Source organism: Canis lupus, chromosome 15 (assembly GCF_048164855.1).
Source record: "Canis lupus baileyi chromosome 15, mCanLup2.hap1, whole genome shotgun sequence".
Taxonomy (NCBI): domain Eukaryota; kingdom Metazoa; phylum Chordata; class Mammalia; order Carnivora; family Canidae; genus Canis; species Canis lupus.
Window position 1 is genome coordinate 15,355,389 of NC_132852.1, and position 20,281 is coordinate 15,375,669.

The following is a 20,281-nucleotide window of genomic DNA, read 5'->3' on the forward strand; positions in this document are numbered from 1 at the left end:
CTCATTGACCTAACCAGAAAGTTCAGATGGACCAATGCTGCAAAATAGCAAACATCATGGTGTGTGATCACCGTCGTGTGCTGCTGATACTTGCAATGGGCACTAGACCTATCTTCTTGTTGACAACAGGTAGGTAGAAAAATGCCTCCTTGGAGATTTTCTTCAGTCTTTCCGATCGTATTGGGATGGACTTAGTGTTCAGGAAGATTGTCAAACAACAAAGGAACACAGCTTGGAATTTATTTCTTGGCAGGCATGGGTTAAAGTAGTGGGTCGGTCATTTGTCCTTGTAGCCTCAGGTCATCCTTGGGACACATCATGGTGCCACTATTGATTTGGTACATGGTAGAGAGTAGTTTGCTCATCCTTGTGTCTAGGGAGAAAAAGAGACATTTGTAGCATAAATTTATAAAATGAGGGGGACTGACATTTGCTTGTTGTGGGAGGTAGGGGTTTAAGACATAAGAACTTAGTACTTGACAGCCATATTAGCTAGTGGCGCTCGATAAAACCCCTTCCAGTGAGGTTTAAGCAATGTGAAAAATGATGTACCCAAATGTGAAAATATTGTTATTTCATGATCAACTGGGTCAATTGGTAGAACCTCTCCTACTTGTGAATGAAACATTGCATCTCATATGTATTGTTATAATCTAACGTAGCGCCATTTAACTAATAATGTTAATATTCTGTCAGAAGTGCTGAGAAGACCCAAAGTCCTACAAATTAATACTTCACATGAGGAGAATGCTAGTCTTTTATAAGTTGTAGATTTCATGTTCGTATGGCCAGGGCCATTTTTAACATATATTATGGCAACTTTCTTTTCAATATGCAATTTTCAGATTTTTATTGTTCCTGTTGGATCTGGATCTGGATGATGTGAGTAGTGGAGACGCTGTTGGTGTTATAAAGCTTTATGAACTGTTTACAACATCCTGTAAAATGCCCACTTGCTCTTAATGGACAAGGCATTTCAGGCATTGGAATAAGGTCTTTTATAACATTTGCTGACAGATATTTGTATATGAGTTGCTTCTGTCCATCCTGGAAATATACAAACACTAAAGCATACATTTATAAGGATAGCATTTTATTTGAATAGATTATCTGAATAATTATAAATATCTGTCAAGGAAAAGGATGAGTTGCCTTCTTTGTCTTTAGAGTTTTCCTCATACTGTGGGCCTAAAAAATGGGGCAGTTCTTATAGTACTATTGAGCTAAACTGGCAAAATTATGGAGCATGTAACTCACATCTAATTATTCCTAGAATTCCTTCTTTGTTCATGTGTGCCAGGCCATGAGTTGAATTAGTGGGGAGTAGAAAGGAATACTTTGACAATACCAAGTGGCCATCTAGGAAGTGCCAAAGATGGTTTGGTTACAAAGTCACTCTGACAGTGTGCTAAGTATCTCCTCCCTTGAATTTAGGGTTGTCAGAGAAGACTAGTTATGTTTTATAAACCAATGGTCTAGCCAGAGATTGAGGAATAGCATTTTGGATTAGAGATCCGGCAATATAATAGTCACGTAAGACAGTGATATAAGGACCATTTGGATATCTTAGCTCCTCCAGAAGTGAGGCACCTAAATGGTATCATAACCACCACTTGCCATAATTACCCCAAGCATAGCCAGCGCCATTGCAAATGTTAACAGTTTTTTGGGTTTTGTGTTTTCTAAGTGGTTGTTGTTATTGTTTAAGTACCCACTTAAGGAAGAGCATCAGGTTCTGCTGCTTGGGGGTGCCTCTGTTGGCCAGGTAGAGGTGGGGCCTTGGCTGTTTCTATAGGGTTTCTATAGGGTTTGGTTTGGTAAAGTGGTAATTATCTAAACATTTTCTGTCTTGCTAGGCATCTGCTTTCCTGGTCCTTTGGCTAGAATGAGCAAGCTTCTTTGGAGGCTTTTTTCTTTTTTTTTTTTTTGGTGTGCACCTCTTGGTGTTTATGGGTAGCTAATTTTTTCACTGTTTGATCTAGGATATATGAGACAAAAACAAAATCCAGGGAATTCACTGTCACATCATTCCCTGAGTTCTGAGCTTGTTCCCCAGACTTCCTTTTCCTGTCCACTTTGAAAGTCTTACATTTGCTTGATAATGTCCAGGCTTTTTGGCTACATCTATTAGGAGGAGTAGGGAGAAATGTTTCTACTCCATCTTGGTCCCTGTAGTGTTTTTGTATCAATGACATGGGAATTCCACTGGAATTAAGAAACATAGCATGAATTTCAGATGTCTCTCGAGACATGCAGAGTGACCTAATCTAGATCAGAGCTTTCTTCAGTGGAAACCCTGGGCCTGGGTCATTGTTTAAAAATCAACTTTATGTGGTTTAATATTCATACAATAATGAATGTTTTACATACAATTGGATGCACTCATTTTAAGACTACAGTTTGGTGAATTTTAACAAATATATATACACCTGTGTAGCCATCACCACCATTAAGATGTATTCTCATTACTCCCCAAATTGCCCTAATAGATAGAACCGTAATCCCTGCCTAGAGCAAGTATTGAGATGATTTCTCTCAATACAGTTTAAGTTCTGCCTGCTATAATCCTTTATTTAAATGGAATCTGGGCAGCCCGGGTGGCTCAGCAGTTTAGCATCACCTTCAGCCCAGGGCATGATCCTGGAGACCCGGGATTGAGTCCCATGTCGGGCTCCCTGCATGGAGCCTGCTTCTCCCTTTGCCTGTGTCTCTGCCTCTCTCTCTCTCTCTCTCTCCCGTCTCATGAATAAATAAAATATTTTAAAAAATAGATGGAATCATAGGGGCACCTGGGTGGCTCAGGCAGTTAAATATCTGACTTTTGATTTCTACTCAGGTAATGATCTCAGGGTTATAAGATCGAGCCCCACAGCACGCTCTGTGTTCTGTGTGGGGCCTACTTAGGATTCTCTCTCTGCCCTTCCCCTCTTTTCCCTCTCTAAAAAAATGTATATGTATATATATTGATTTTTAAAATGGAATCATAAATAGGTACTCTTGTCTAGCTTCTTTTACTCATCAAGATTCTTTTAAGATTTATCCATGTTGTGTATATTGGTATTTGTTTCTTTTTATTGATAATGACTATTCCATGGTACATCGTACACTCCTCCTCAACTTGTTATCCATTCACCTCTTGATGGACATTTGTACTTTCCATTTTAGGTCATTATAAATGAAGGTGCTGTGAGCATTCATGTGCAAGTCTTTTGGTAGACAAAAGTTTCCATCCGTCTTGAGTAAACATCTGGGAGTGGAATAAGTGGCTCACACAGTAAACATACAGTAATTTAACTTTACAAGAAACTGTCAAACTGATTTCACAAGTGGCTGTCCAATTTTGCATTAACAACAGCAGTACGTGAGAATTTTGATTACTTCACTTCCTTAGGCTAGGCTCAGCCTGTGGCATTTCTTACTAAAATTAACCCATGCTCCCACCATTTCAGCTCTTTATTTAAATTCCCTTGCACAGAAGGGTTGAGTCAGGTCAGACTCTGGGGTCTTCCCTCACATACACACACTTGAACCACTCTCCCCATTTGACTTTTTAATTCTGGATTTTGATTCTTTCTCAAGCTAACCCCACTATTTGTCAGCATAGGAGTTCCTTCTTGAAGGGAAAACTAACACTGCCTGGTGTCATTAAGAAGCCTAGCCTGAAAGAGATGTAAAAAAAAAAAAAAAAAAATCATTTGGAGGGTCTAGGGTGGTGGAGACCAGTAGATCAGTCAGCTATTGGTAATCTAGTAGGAAGTAATGAACACGATAATTTTGTAGCTGTTTTAATCCTAATAGACCTTGGAAGATTTGTAAGTCACCTACTTTCAAAATGCGGTTTGCCTCATGGAACCTGATAATACAGAATTGTTTTTTTCATTGAAAATGAGAAAAAAAGACTTTATTCGAAAGAAATATTCCCCCAATTAATTCCATTAGTTCAATTTCAACTAATTCAGAAATAATTTTTACCAATCTCCTTTTCTTTACAGTAATAACCATGCAGGAAATTAAATTTTATTTGGACAATCCCTCAACCCACTCAACACGGGCTAATATTTTTTTCAATTCTCTAATTGTCACCTACTCATTAGACAACCTGCAAGGATCCTACTTGGTGGATACTTCTCTCCTTTGACAGGCAGCACAAACCAATCTATAGACGTTTTGATCAGGACATCACTGCAAGAGGCCCAGAGCAGGGAGCCAGATGAGGTTGGTCTTATTTGGGCCTTAGTTTCCCCATATTTAGTTTACGAGTATTTCTAAAATTAGATTTCAGGCCACAGGACTGTATTCCTCGGGATGCCCGTTATAACCTTAAGATGTCTGCAGGACAGACAGAATGGAAAGTAAGAGATGCTTCCCCCAGGGCAAAACGTTTCCCCGAAGGACAATATTCTTCTAGGGGCTGGTATCTGAACTGTCCGCCCTGATTCTGTAGACTGTCAGCAAGGAGAAAAATCACCTTGTGAATTTAAGTGAATCGGCCGCGGATTCCCTGGAGTGCCCACCAGGTGTTACTCAGCCTGTGTTAAGGCTGAGCCTTGAGTCCTCCCTTGGAGCGGGGTACAACTAATCAGGCATTGCTGGAAGATTCTCCTATGTTCTCCCAGTTTCTGCCCCCTGGTGTCCATGCCCCCTATGATGCTCTCTGCTTGAGTGTGCATGAGATCTGGGATATAATGGGATTTCATCCTATGATTGGGACGGGTTACCTGGCAAAATGAAGGGATTCTGCAGATGTAGCTGAGGCCTCTAAACAGTTGACTTTGGATTAATCAAAAGAGATTATTCTGGATGAGAGTGACCTGAGCAGGTGCACATCTCGAAAGTGGATCTGGGCCTTCTCCGAAGGGAAGAGATGTTTGAAGTGAGAGAGATCCTCCTGCTGGCCTTGAAGAAGGAAAGAGCATGTTCAAAACTGCCTGTGGAAGGAGCCACGTGGCAAGGACCCCAGGGTCGCTTGTGGTTTCTGGTCAATGGCTAGCAGGAAAACAGAGTTTCCGTACAAGGAACTGAGTTCCACTGATCACTTTGACGAGCTTGGAAATGGTTTCTTTGCTAGTCAGACACTCAGACAAGGACACGGCCCAGCTGGTATGTTGACTTCAGCCTGGTAGGACCCCGAACAGAGAACTAGCTAAACTGTGCCTGGACTCCAGACCGTAGGAACCATGAAAGAATAAATGCGTGCTGTTGAAAGATGCTAAGCTTGTAGTAAGGGGATCTGCAGCAGCAGAAAATAGATACAGAGCAGGGACCAGAGAGCACTAATCTCCCCCAGCTTTGTGCCCCTAGATTTCACAGCACTAGCAAAGGGCCCTGGACATAACAGGGCAGAGAGTCCAACCTGGTATGGAAACCATGGAGGATCCTTTCGATGGAAGTACATGAGCCCTGACATAGGACAGAACTGATTGTCTATGCAGTCCTCAGCTGTGTGCTTCACAACCACTGTGCAAGGATGATATTATTTGTTAGAATCCTTTTATTTTATTTTATTTTATTTTATTTATTTTTTAAAGAATCGTTTTACGAATAAGAATGCCCAAAGTCCTTTAGTTGATGAGCACAGGTATCAGGATTCCTAACCAGATCTTGATGACTCCAAAGTCAGTGAGCTTTCCATTTTACAGGGTTGCTTCCCATTCCTTATCTCATCTCATCAAAAACTATGTTTTTGAGCTCCTGAGGCCCACATTTTCACTCACCTCGCAAGTGCCCAACTGTGGCATGCTCATGCAGTTTTACTCCTTGCCTGAAGCAACTCCTTCTAGCCCATACTTTCCTCATGGGTCCTCTCACTCATATATGTTTGCTGCTACTCACACACACCTGTCACGGACAGATGCTCCTGGCTTAGATCCCCCAGTGATACCAGCTGCTTTCTGGATCTTATGGTAACAGGTGAGAGAAGAATAGAGCTAGAGGGAAAATCAGGGAGAAAAGTAAAAAAAAGAAAACTATGAATAAGCATCTGCCAATTCTCAGCCCAAGCTGGCTCCCCAACTCTTTAGCATTCCACCTCCATCCTGGGACTTGTTCACCCTTCTTCAGTTTGGCTTCTTTAAATGATGCCATAAAGTATAGTTCTTGGCCATCTTGAGGGCAGGTTCTGGAAAATGAGTCTCTGCCATTTGTTCAGACTGCTTTTTAAGGATCTGAGATCATCTGTTCTGCTCTTTCCTGCAGCCATTCCCAAGGAAGGGCCCAGTCCTTTCTAAGCTTCTGTCAGCCTGACCGACTCTCCTTACATATGCTGCTTCAGGATCTGAAAAGGCCAAAGCTCTAAGAAGCAGGGATAAGGTGTTTTCACAATCTGTTTTACAGATGGATGCTCTCTGCTAGATTCTAGTGCATGCCTTGCCTTGTGTTCTTGATGTGTCTTTTGGAGAAGTAAGTAGTAGAAAGAGCAAAGAATTGAGAGTCAAAAAAATACCTAGTTCATGTTCAGGCGCCACCATCACATGCTGTGTGACCTTAGGCAAGCTGTTCAACCTCTGAGCTTTCATTTCCTTAGTTACAAATTAGGGTAATGACACCCACCTCATAAGATTCGTATGAGAATTACAGGAGGTGATGTTTGTAACGTGTCTGGCGTGGAGAAACTGCATAACAGAGCTAACTACTAATATAAGCACATGTGGCAAAATGATGTTAGGAAACATTAACTGATGCATTCCCATCATCTACATCCCCACTTGCTCTTATTCTTTTATGCTCCCTATTCCCACAATGTCCATTTGGCTGTTAGATGTGGGATCTTTGCAGCCTCAAGGAGAATTGTCACAGCAGAAGAAAGAGGACATTATATTCTCAAGTTCTGACATCCAACAGCTGAAGCTGACACAGAATGAGATGGCTGATCTACTTCTTCCCTCCTTTGCCCCCTGCCACTAGGTCAAAGTCCTCCAAGGAAAAGGGAGGAGCTCTAGGGAGGAGGATGCCAAAGTGATTCACTGGTGTGGGTTCCTGCCCATTTCCTGCTTGGAACCCTGAGAGAGAAGCTCCCACAGTAACCACCACCCACCCCATCAGAGTAGCTATTGGAAAAGCAGTCTCACCGACACCATGCTTGTCCCAACAGCACTCAGGAAACACCTAACTAAGCTTCTTCTGCGGTCTGAGGTGCGGTTGACTTTGATGGGTGCAAAACATGCCATCCCAAAATAGGCCTCTTTGGCATAGGGTTATTTTGAGTAACTGCAGACACAGGAGAGGCTCTGAAAATGGAATGGAAGTTACTCTTTTGCAGGAGACATTTGCATTTATTAAGGAAACCTCCATATGTACAGAGGTCTCCCTCTGCATACAAGAAAAGAAGGATGACTCTTAATCATAAGAGACTTATCGGTGGAGGAGGCACAGACTTTAATCTCTATAACAGTCCAACTCTTGTTTACCTTTGTTTTTCCTGATAACCTCCCCCATAACCAGCCTATCTCACTTTCTTTTGTTGTTAGCTGAAGATGGTATTTAAGCCATCTCAGGGAGTTATTACCCACTTTTCCCTGGGTATCTTCCATTTAGACATGAGATATATGTGTTAGTAAACTTCTGGCTTTCTTTCTCTTGTAAATCTGACTTTTATTACAGAAGTCTCAGCCAAGAACTCAGAAGGTTAGAGGGAAAATTATCTTTCTTCCCTTACAGGGGCCTCAGGGATTCGAGGACATAGAGTAATAGCTGAGTAAACCATAAAAGAAGTTCAGTGGGAATGCAGATATCTGGTTGGATGCCAGAGAGCAGAAGTGATGAGGACCACCAAGTAGGACCCACTGGGCACCTGCAGCAGTGGAGGACTGGATACCTCCAACCCTTCAACCTCTTCCTACCTCAGTGACATGATGTTTCACAAACTCCCAGGCAAGGAGAGAGCCCTAAGTTGGCTGAGTTAACTTTGAACAGATCCAGTTTTCCCTAAACTGATGAGCTTTCCACTACCAAGTAGAATCGAGGTTGAAGTAACTTGATTTATTAAGAGTACTAAAGTTAATTTGTATACCCACAAAATGGAGGCTGTCCCAATGAACTGAATCTCTAAGCAAGTGTGTACATATGTTGACACACACACACACATACACACATCATCATCATCATAGCATCCCTCCCTGCTCTGCTCACCTCTAGGAGTGATCTCTTCTTTTGTCAAGGGCCCTGCCACCCTATACTTTCTCAGTATTCCTATACTTGGGGTTAAAGATGGTTTAAGGCAAACTCACATGTTTATTGCAGCTTCTTTTTTTTTTTTTAAGATTTTATTTATTTGAGAGAGAGAAAGAGAGAGGGAAGATGAGGGAGAGAAAATCTGAGGTAGACTCTGCCTAAGTGCAGAGCCCCAGGCAGGGCTCGATCCCAAAACCTTGAGACCATGACCTGAGCCAAAACCAAGAGTCAGAGGCTCAACTGGCTGAGCCACCCAGGTGCCCCTGCAGCTTGGCTTTTTTAATATATACAATTCTAGGTCAAAGTTATCTAAGAATTAGAAAGTAGAGCTTTCTCTCTCACCTCGGATATTTGCCTTTCTATCTAATCAACTGCTAGTTTGAGCCGTAGGAGAAAGTCATTTTTAAGACTACTACCCATTTCCTGCATGAACCCTGAGAGAGAAACTCCCACAGTACCCCACCCCCCATCAGAGTAGCTGTAGGAAAAGCAGCCTGATACCCTGCTTGTCCCAACAGCACTCAGGAAATAGCTAAATAACTTCCTCTGCGGTCTGAGGCGCAGTTGACTTTCAGGGGCTTAAAATTTGACCCACTCTCCTTACACGTGCTTTGAAAAAGATTATCAATACTATTTGTTCACTAGCAAATTTCCTCGGTTGAAGATCATACAGAGCATCCTGGTTGATGAGCAACCATGTGGTTCAGCTGAAGCTAATGTGACCGAAGAATTTATCAGGGTGGCAGTGACACCAGGATAATATGGAGAAAGCAGCAGTTGACTCAGCTTTTCCTTAAAGGTTATTTGGTTACTTTTGCTAGGATACATCTGTTGAAAGATAAACTGAGGCTTATTACATTTTTTTTAAGAGTTTATTTGAATAGAAACGGATTTGAATGAGGCAGCAGCAAACCAGAAGTGGTTAGGAGCCCCCTAGGGCGGGGAAAGATTTTCTAAAAGACACAGAAGCAAGGCAAGGAAATGACTTGATTGGCTCTAGCTTGAGCAGTTGCCTTACTTGGAAAAGTTGGCTGTTTGTGTTTGATCCTCCTTAGGCTTGGATTTCTTTGTCCTGAGGCATTGCAGGCTAAGGTTGGGTGGGCTTACATAGGCTGCCCAAGGCATTAGAGTCACCTCAGTCCAAATACTGAATCTTTTGATTATAACTGGAAAATATCCTGCCTGGCAAGAGCTGAGCTGGAGACAGGTATCAAGGTGATCAGTGAAGACAAGCCAAAGGGAAAGTAACAGTGGAGCCTTTACATGCTTACTGGGTTGGAGAAGCAAGAAGCCAACTGGGAAATGGCCTCATCCCCTACTGGAGAAGAGGCCAATTGGGAAAGGGACTCATCCCCTGCTAGAATGGGGACAGCACAAACAGGAAGCTGCAGACAAAAGGCTCCTGCCAGTCTGTGGAGGAGGTGGAAGAGATGTGGGGGAAGAGTAGAGTGAAAATACTAAGTCAGAGTGAAGGAGAGTGTTTTCAAGGTCCCCTTCCCTGCAAGCCTAGAAGGTGGTTTCTGCACCTAGAAGGTGCCTGAAAAAATGTCTCAACGATGGGCTCCCCAATAAGGAGGCCTCCAAATGGAGGTGCTAGGGCTGGGAATGCAGATATATGTAAAAGCATCGCCAGCAAGGAGGGCCTGAGGATCCCTCCAAAGACTCAGTGCGATGCGTACAGACGCTGTGCACTGGCTTTGCATGAAGTGTGCTATGGGGAGGTCAATTTTCCCCCACGAGGTCGGGCAGGTAAAACCTCTGTAGTTGGCTAACATCAGGCCTGAGGGATCACATGTAGGGTTGTGATCTGGAGTCACACTCCTCACTCCTCAGCTTGACTTTCTCATCCACAACCCAAGACCTAATTGGATGTCATTGGAAGGAGGTTCATGATGCCACACAAGATGTCAAACGTGCATATTTTAGTAGGTCTTTTTGAACATCCATCTGCATTCTAAACCCTCATTTATTCATTTGCTATTTTTCCATATACTTCCTGAGAGTAGATATATAATAAATGTTTCCTGTATTACTTTGACCTTTATTACTATTTTCCTTTAAAAGCACAACATGAAGACGGTCCTTCTGAGGCCCTGGTTTGTTAGCAATGAGGACAAATGGCCGGTTTCACTCACCATGTGAAATACAGTGAGAAATGAGCATTCCCTCCAGAACAAGTGTGCCATGTGTCCCACATGGGTGTCAAGAGTGGTCCCTAAAAAGCTGACCTATTCTGACTTAGCATAGGCTTGTCTCTCTGTGGTCTAGGGGAAGGAGGCTATACCAAGAGCAAGCAGTTGACCTGCCCTAGGATCAGAGAGAAGCAACTCGAGTTTTTAAACCATTGACTCATCCAAGTTCCTTTTGCTTTCTTTTTTGACAGATAGAGATTAGGAGGCTAGTCAAAGGCTACCTGGGAGAAGGCAGGGACTAGACTTCACACATTCCAGAATTTTCTTTGACTCAGCTTGTCTTATTGACTTGAAAGGAAGGGAAATAGCCTCTTATCAGGTGCTCACTGTTTATTTCACCAACGTGACAAACTCCACAGGGGCACGAAATGTGTCTTTTATCTTTCTTATCCTGGTCCCTAACACAGTGCCTGGCAAGGAAATTATAAATACTCAATAAAAACTTTTTGAATAAAAACTTTAAGTTCTCCAGGGACGGTCTGCATATTCAGGACTGAACCTGCTTGTGGGGCAGCTGTTGTCATGCACGACCTCTCTGAAAGTAGCTCAGCATGGTGGTTAAACAGATAGACCTTAAAGCTAGACTCCTGGGTTCAAATCCTGGCCCTGATCCTAACTTCATTGGGCCTTTGGTCAAGTTATTTCAGTTTCCTCCTTTGTGAATTGGGCTGTCTCGTAAGGTGAATAAAAGCAGCACAGGGGTTAATACTTAAAACCACTTAGAATAGTGGGGGCATAAAGTTGAGAGCTATAGGTGTTGATAAGTAAATAAAGTACTTTTCCTAGTTATACGGACATTTCCAATGACAGCAAACTGATGGATGTCTAAATAGCCTACCATTCATGGTTCTGTTGTACTTTGTCAGACAACTTCTCTGTCATTATCTTTTTTTTGTTGTTGTTGTTTTTTAGAGAGAGAGAGCATGTATACACATGCATGGGAGCAGGGTGGGTGAGGGGGGAGATGGGAGGGGAAGAGAGAGAGAGAGAATCACAAGCAGGCTCCATGTCCAGCACGGAGCTTGATATGGAGCTCCATCTCATAACCCTGAGATCATGACCTGAGTAGAAATCAGGTCAAACGTGCATATTTTAGTAGGTCTCAGATGGTAGATTCTAACCATCTGAGCCACTCAGAAGCCGCTCTGTCATTATCTTTTAATAAATTCTCATGCCACTCCTCCTGGAAGGAAGATATTATTGCCCCCAGTTTAGAGAAGGACAAAGTGTGCAGTTTAGACTGGGGAAGATGCAGCTTGTTATTACCTCGACAGAACCTGACTACATGAAACCCAAAAGAAGAGGGGTAGATGTGGGAGGCAGAGTGGGGACGGGGAATTCTGAACTGAAATGAACTGTGACTATGTTCTGCGAAAAATATTTCTTAGTCATAGCTTAGCTATAAGTTTCACATGCTGAAAAAGTGGGTGGCCAAACAACCATAATATCACCAGAGACAGAGCACATGTCAACTCAACATTTCCTGGAATTTTTTTTTAAGATTTTATTTATTTATTCATGAGACACAGAGAGAGAGAGAGAGAAAGTCAGAGACACAGGCAGAGGGAGAAGCAGATTCCATGCAGGGAGCCTGATGTGGGACTCGATCCTGGGATTCCAGGATCACGCTTTGGGCTGAAGGCAGGCACTAAACCATTGAGCCACTCAGGGATCCCCCATTTCCTGGAATGTATTGCTGCAATTTGAAATTATGTCTCTCTCCAACTAAGGTAGTTCCATCAATGCAGTGACTGGACATTTACATCAGGACTTCAACATAAAGTAGATGGCCTTATGGTTCACAGATAAACTTTTACAATAAGCTTCCATCAGTGATTTGAGTTTTAAATTTGTAAAGAGCATGAATATGATTGATGAATATGATTTATTGTGGCTCTGAGTCTAGCCTTTCTTTTTATGTTCTCATTGGATAAACCAAACCAGTTTTGGTTCAACCATCTTAATCTTTCCATTCTGCTCTATTCTTGAGGGTAAATGAAAGGATGTATGATGGGATAGAGGGAGAACAGGAGTAAATCAGATTCTGATCTTGTATGCTTATATACTAGTATTAAAAATTCAAATGAAATATAAATAATATTTGACTGGTTTGAACATCAGAGAGATTATCTAGAAAGTTCATATTCAATTTCTCACATTAAAGATTTTGAAAAAATATTTTCAGAAGGCTAACAAGTTGATCAGTAGGGAGAAAGTACCAAACGAAAGTAAAATAGAAGAATGGAGTTTGTCCATTAAAAACAAATTTGTTATATTTAAGTCATTAAATTTTTATCAGTCTGGGTTGGGTCAAGGGAGTGTTGAATCAAACCACAGCTGATATGCACACGTCAGGCAAATCAGACTTTTTTTTCCTCACTCCAAAGTCTCAAGTCCATAGCAGGGGACAGAGAGCTGTGAAGGGTGGAAAGGAGAGCAGGCGATGGGGAAGGCAGGGTGAGAATGTGCAGGTGCAGAAGGAGATTTCAGTCCACAGACTACCTCTACTCCTCACCCCAGCAGCAGTCCAACTCATTCTTACAGATTTTTAAATTGTAGAAACTCTCAACAGGCACCACTTGCAAAGTTTATTTTTCAATCCTTTCCATCTGAATTTGCATTGGCAGCATTGGTTCTGGAGGCAAATGTTCAGAATAGAGACAGAGCAGTGTTGGCTGGAAACAGGGAGCTACTATTTCTACATGGTATTCATTTTTTTAAAGATTTTATTTATTTGAGAGAGAGAGAGAACACAAGCAGGGGAAGGAGGAGGGTGAGGGGCAGAGGGAGAGGCAGACTCCCCACTGAGCAGGGACCCTGACATGGGGCTTGATCCCAGGACCCTGAGATCATGACCTGAGCCAAAGGCAGACACTTAACCCACTGAGCCACCCAGGAGCCCTTCTACATGGTATTCTTGACTATATCATGTTCTGATTAAAAATTGGAAATAAACAACAACAAATATACACACACACATACAGATACACACATACTACGGTTTTGAGCAGAATCAGGTTTTTAAAATTAAATATGGTAAAAACAGGGCACCTGGGTGGCTCAGTTGGTTGAGCATCTGCCTTTGGCTCAGGTCATGATCTTGGGGTCCTGGGATTGAGCCCTGCATCAAGCTCCCTGCTCAGTAGGAAATCCGCTTCTCCCTCCCCCTCTGCCTGCCACTCCACCTGCTTGCTTGTGCTTTCTCTCTTTCTCTGTCAAATAAAACTTTATAAATAAAGAAATACATAAATAAAAAATAATAAATAAATAATAAGGGAAAAGGTCTTGGAAAACTTGAAGGTCTAGAAATAAATGCTATAAAGAACAATAGGATCTGGGCAGTCCCGGTGGCGCAGCGGTTTAGCGCTGCCTGCAGCCCAGGGCGTGATTCTGGAGACCCTAGATCGAGTCCCACGTCAGGCTCTCTGTATGATACCTGCTTCTCCCTCTGCCTGTGTCTCTGCCTCTCTCTGTCTCTATGAATAAATTAAAAAAAAAAAGAACAATAGGATCTGGAAATATTATAAACTTACTTCTTTAGATGGTTGTTAGAATGAGATATGGATATGTTACAGAGTATTACATTTTATTTCCTCCCTGGCTTCACCATCTTCTAAGCCTCCAAACCCAGGTCACCTCTCCCCTCTCCCACCATGGCTTCTTCTGCTGTCCATCCACCTTTACCAGGTTGCTTCTGCTCTGGCCAGTTATTTTTAGCTTGTGAGAATGATCACTGCCTATGCTGCCCACAGGTACTGTGAGGAGTTCTTTTTTTTTAAAAGATTTTATTTATTTATGAGAGAGAGAGAGAAAGAGAGAGAGAGAGACAGGCAGAGAGACAGGCAGAGGGAGAAGCAGGCTCCATGAAGGGGGCCCAGTGTGGGACTCGATCCCGGGTCTCCAGGATCACGCCCTGGGCTGAAGGTGACGCTAAACTGCTGAGCCACCCAGGCTGCCCAGATTCCACATAAAACAAAAAGCATAAGGAGCAGATCAGACAATAGACTCTTTCAGCTCAGACAAGCGCCTTAATAGCTTTTATACCAAGTATAAATTTAGCAAACACATTTTCTTGAAAGGGAGATGCTTGCCTTTTCTGAAGGTTCCTAAACATCTCAGTTCTTCGGGTCTTTTTTTTAAAAATCTTAATTCCAAGATAATTAACATAGAGTGTTATATGTTACTCGGTGCTAATCATAAGTGTACTCATCCCCTTCACTCATTTCCCCTACCCACCTCCCCGCTGGTAACTACCAGTTTGTTTTCTGTAGTTCAGAGTTGGTTTTTTGGTTTGTCTTCTCCCCCCTTTGTTCATTTGTTTTTTCTTAAATTCCACATACGAGTGAAATCATATGGTATCTGTTAGGTCTTTTCAAATCAGTGCAGTAGAAGGTAGAGATTCTGGGAATGAAAATTTTTTTGTGGATATTTGTTGGCCTGCTTACTGTGATAATTAACTGTAATCATATTGTAAAGGATAAGGATGGAACAAGCAGAAAATCAATCAAGAAACTCATACTCTAGTTTGTTCCTTCAATGAAAAAACCTGGTACTGAGAATTATATATGGCTCAAGCTCCAATATTAAGTATGTTACGACTCCTCAACTAATACCTACCGAGGTTGAGGCAAGGAAGAAAGTCAAGTACACAAACTAAACAAAGTCCCGTAACATGGCTTTTGGAAATGTGTGGTACCCTCTCCACCCCTCCCCTCTGTACTGATCCTGTTCTCACCACTGACAACATGAACATTTGTACGCTTCCACCTGCCCTTGATTTAATTTCATCTTTGAAGGCAGGAGTGAAAGGTGCAATAAAAAGGAGTCATTGATGCCATAAATGGAGCTGGGAGGCCATTAAGGTGGGCTTTATGCACACTCCTCACGGGGGCGGGGGGGGGGTACCATGAACTCTTGATCTGGACCAAATATTCCAAGGACTCTGCACAATGCCTGCAATTTGGTATCATGATGAACTTTTGCTCAGTGATAGTCTTAGCAAGCAATTATGGTTAGCCAAGATTAGTTTGCTGCTGCCAACACCAATCAAAATTCTTTGCAAACAACGTGCAAATGTTTTCCAAGCATTCGCTTTTGCCTTTAATAAATCCTGACTTCTGTTCATTAGTGGGCCAAAATTTGAGTTGTTACCCGAATCTGTGCTCCCAAATTGCAATTCTCAGACCCCAAATAAATGTGTTTGTGTTATTTCAGTATTGCTTCTTTTCTCAGATGACAACAGGTAATACACTGACATGCTTCCAAAGTCAAAATGATATAAAAGTGAACAAGTGTGAAATCTCACTTCCATTCCTTTCCCCATCCACCATTTACATTGGTTTCACCTTTAAAAAAAAAAAAATCCTTCTGGTATTTCCTTATGCAAATACATATTATCTCCTTCCTCCCTTTTTACACAAAATACAGCCTATTACCTGTAGTGTTGTTTCATCCTTTTCTACTTAATCATATATGCTGAAGATCTTTACCCATCAGTTGTGGAGGCTCCTTCTCATTCTTCTACAGCAAATCAGGTTCCATTATGTGGATGTATTGCAGTGTATTTAACTGGTTTTCTTTATAGTTAAGTTGTTACTTTTCTTTTAACCATTAAAAGCAACATTGTGATGAGTAATTATGCATATCATTTTGTACATGTACAGATGTATGGGTAGTTTGACTTTCAAGAAATCAGAATGCTACTTCAAAGAGTAATTTGCTAAGTATTGCCGGATTCTCCTTCACAGGGAATTATACCATTTTGCACTCCAACCAGTGGGAGGATATATTTCCTCATTGTGTTGCTGAAAGAATGTGATCAAACATCAGGACTTCTGTCAATCTGACAGAAGGACAGAGGATACCTTAGTTCAGTTTGCTTTTCTCTTATGATGATGGAGATTAAGCTCTTTACCTGAGTGTTACGGACATTTGGCCTTTCTTTTTCTGTAAACTATGTTCATGTCCTTTGGTCATTTTTCTACTGAATTGCTGTTTTTCTTTTTTATATCTAAGACTTCTCTATATAGTAAGGAGATTAGAATGGGCTGGTTTTCTCAGCCCATTATAGAACTGTAGCTTCAAAGAGTCTTAAAGTTATTCCTGCCATCCTCTATTCCTTGGAAACAAGAATCTCCTATTCCCAGTTCAGATCATTTAATTTAGCTTTCTGACTTAAAAAGTGTTCTATGTTCATTATAAAAACACTGGAAGGAATTTAAAACTGCACGTTTGCACTTTGTTATATTACTTCTCTAAGTACATGAAATAAGGGAATACTCCCCAGAGGTGGCCGCCAGTGACATTAGTGGTTTGACATACATTTCCCCTGAGTTCTTTATCCCCCTCTATTAGCCCTATTTAAAATTTATGTGGTGGATAATGTTTTATCTCAGCAATATCCTTTATACTCTGTTACCATTCCGCAAAGCAAGGGAACAAACAAAAACATGGTCCTATGCAGGGACCGTGATCTATGCAGATCTGGTATCCTTGCCAGCATTACGGTCATCTGAATGGGGGCTCAGCACAGGGCCTAGGAAGAAGAGAGCTCTATCCTATTCAGTAACTTGCCACAATCTCAAAGTATTTGATCACAGGATCCTGCTGCATCCTCTTTGGCCCTTCCAAATCAAGCTGTAGCTCTTGGTTAAAAATGTTTTGTAACTCGAGTTAGTAGCAGAATATCAGAAACCAGAACAACAAAAACTTGAACACACCAGTAATTTGTAAGTTAAAACTTGCAGTTTGAAATAAAAATTCATAACAAAAGTTTACAAAATTGTCACACAGGAGCACGTCTTAAGATACCATTACATGCTTCGTTTACTTAGAAAAAGTTCCACAGGTGAGACAAAGAGTGGTCATTTATAAATGTGAGTTTCCTTTGAGAAAAAGAGAGCTTATATGAAATGTCAGACTGCAAAACCAGAGAGGCACTGGGATGGAGCACGGACTCAGGGCCTGCCCATTGGGGCCGTGCTGCTGCTTCCTGGTGTGCCAAAGAAGCAGGGACACCAGCAATTTCCAAGGACCTGTGTGCCATGGGCCTTTCATTTCAGTGAACAGTACATCATTATAACAGTACCATTTCCTGTACCTTTGATTGTAAACTTCAACAGAAAATAACTTATCATGCTTAAAAATTGTACTACAAAATGTGCTGTGGTTGCTGTTGTGACTCTCAGCGTCTTCGGAGACCGTCCATCTCAGAAGTTTCTGATTTGGTTTGCTTTCTTAGAGGTTCCTGACCTGGGGGACATCCTCCACACACACCAGTCCATACAAAAAAAAAAAAAAAAAAAGAAAGCTAGCGGTGCTTTTTCCAAAGCTGGTCCAGGGCCCTGCCCTCATCACACAGGCTGTGCCCACAGTGTCTCTGCTCACGCTCAAACCATCTTCTAATTAGAGTGCCTGGTTGATTGATCTATTGCTTCTCCATGGCATTTCAGTGTTTATTATGTAAGTTGTATTTCAGTATGTTCCTGCAGAATTTCTTCAATTCACGCTGCTATCAGGTGATCAGCAGTTTGAGGTTCTTATACAATAGCTCTTCATGTATTTTGCTGGTATGTGAAGCTCAACAGATTGGCCCAGCCACAAACTACAGGAGATGGATGTTGGTGGATGAGCTACATTTCAGCACCTTGTGATTCTAACTCTGCCTCCCTCCTTTAATGTTGCATTTAGCATTGTAAGAGTCTATGGGGATTTGTTCACACTTCCTTTCTGGCAAATTAGTTTCTTTTTCAATATTAAACATGACTTTTTGCAACAAAGACATGCTTCAGCCAAACACCACAAAACCATGCACTCAGACAAATGATCTAAAAATACAGTGACTTATATCCCTATCCTGATTCTAAAAATCAAGGTAGGTCTTTTAGATTTTGATCATGCCCATGGAGCCGTGTCTATAATTCGACAAAAACCAGGGTGCATACTTTCAAATAAGAACAGATCAAGATCACTGAAATTCATAACTACAATGCTTAACTTTTTTCCATAATTACTTAAAAATTCATAACACCATCACTAAAACTTGCTAATTATCAGGGCAGTTAATTTAGAAACATTTCCTCTCACAATGATTATACCATTACCCATTTCTATTTATTCCTAATTAAATTTAATTTTAGCTACCTGGTTCTGAGTGTGAGGTAGCCTCATAGTTCTATTGCTATGAAAGGAGCATGTTCTGAAGTAGCACTTCAAGTATTCAATTAGATTTAAATGAGAGGAAAATATAGGATCAGTTAAACCATTTCCTCACTTGGCATATGAACCAAACCAAACCAAACCAACCCATCCATCTTCAGTGATAAAGATACAGTTCTTTTGTGAGCATAGACACAATACATGGAATCTGTTTCTTTCCATGAAAAGCAGAGTCTAGAGAAAAGGACTCAAATTCTGTTGCGACCTTTCGGTTAACCCGAGTAAGAATGTGCATAAACTCAAGCTTGTGAGCGTATAGTTTCAGCATCGCACAAAGTGACTGGATGAACCAGGATCCATCCTTTGAATTTCGCCAGGAATAGTAACCTACAAGGCAAAATATAGCCAACATAGCATGAGTATCTGATTTTAATAGATTTAATAGAGTATCTGATTTTAATACACAATCATTAAGGTAAAAACAAACAAACGTCCACCAGCATTACTAGCCATAAAAAGAAAATAACCACCACCTCTCATTTCAGGGGAGACGATGCTGGACGAGGGGAAAGTGTGCTGTGCATACACCTCTGCTTTAGGCAAGGAAAAAAGTTGTGGACTACCTTCCCTGCTGAAGGATGGTGAGCTCTCTTTTTCGGTTTCCCTTCTCACAGGGAGGAAGGGAAACATGCAAAAGATCAGAGGCCAACGGATAAGAAGCACCACTGTTAAGTAGCATGGTGTTGTAGTCAGATCATGGTTTATTCAAGAAATATATCGCTTACATATGCACAGACATTTGGGTGTCCTAAATTTGTCTACAAGGCATCTGAAAAATATGATAGAGACATCAAAGAGTATTCAAAAACTACAAAAAGGGGAAAGCAATGTATTTATTGTACTAATTTTCAGATTAACTATCAGATTTATTGCTTCTAATTTAGAAGTACTTTACCTGGAAAAATGTCTTGAGGTTCAAAAGAAATCCTATTGAGCATATTTTAAAATGTAACATTGTTTAACCTCACATTTATTTGTCCTCTATTTGCAAACTTTGTGAAACCCTGAGTCAGCTATATAATAAATAAATTGCAAGAGCAATCAATATTTATTGATCTGAGGACATAAAAACATAGAATGACCTGGTTCTTTTCCCTCATGACACTTTGCCCTCCTACATGCTATTCAGGTTTATTTTTATTATTATTTCCTATCTTCCAAAGGATTCCTGGAAAATGTACTAATCTCCTATTCTAAGAAGTGGACAAGCTCTGCCAAATACCAGACATGACAAGAAGGCACATATTGTACACCACGTTACAAAATTACAATACATTATTCTATATTAACAATATAGTCTCCTATCTGGCATTAAGTTCCTGAATGACACAGTGGAAGTAAGCTTTCTTATAAATGCACATTTTACAGCCAGACAGTTGCTAAAGACAACTTCCTGATGCTTCTCTGTAGCTAAATACGGATCAGTTAGCTGTTCATGAATATCAAAATCGCGATAGCCTTTGGAACACTGGTTTTGTGTTTAAAATCTCCATGTAATGTTCATTATTTGTAACTGTCTTACCAGGGGCTGTAGAGTAAGCATACAAGAAGTCCGCTTCGACTGGTATTTTCTGACAGGCCATGTCATCCTCAATTCCACTGTCAGTCTCAATACCACAGTCTAGTTCTGTACCTCGGCAGGCCTAGAGGTTAAAAGATAAGTGTTTAGGGGTATGTGGGTAGCTCAGTGGGATAAGCGTCTG

At 41.3% G+C, this 20,281-nt stretch overlaps 1 protein-coding gene and 1 long non-coding RNA gene across 3 annotated transcripts in view; one reads left to right on the forward strand and one right to left on the reverse strand.

The window, feature by feature from the left end:
• Positions 1-19,198, forward strand: LOC140604655 (uncharacterized). The gene is made up of 3 exons (XR_012007471.1): positions 1-129; positions 846-882; positions 19,064-19,198. It is a non-coding gene; the product is annotated as an uncharacterized lncRNA (long non-coding RNA).
• Positions 17,087-20,281, reverse strand: part of CASP3 (caspase 3) — a 21,346-nt gene continuing 18,151 nt past the window's right edge. For both annotated transcript variants that reach the window (XM_072775947.1, XM_072775946.1), the window contains 2 exons: positions 20,101-20,221; positions 17,087-18,905 (listed from right to left, as the gene is read on the reverse strand). In XM_072775947.1, the coding sequence (XP_072632048.1) occupies positions 18,676-18,905; positions 20,101-20,221 (351 nt within the window). In that variant the 3' untranslated portion in view covers positions 17,087-18,675. The remainder of the gene's footprint in view (positions 18,906-20,100; positions 20,222-20,281) is intronic.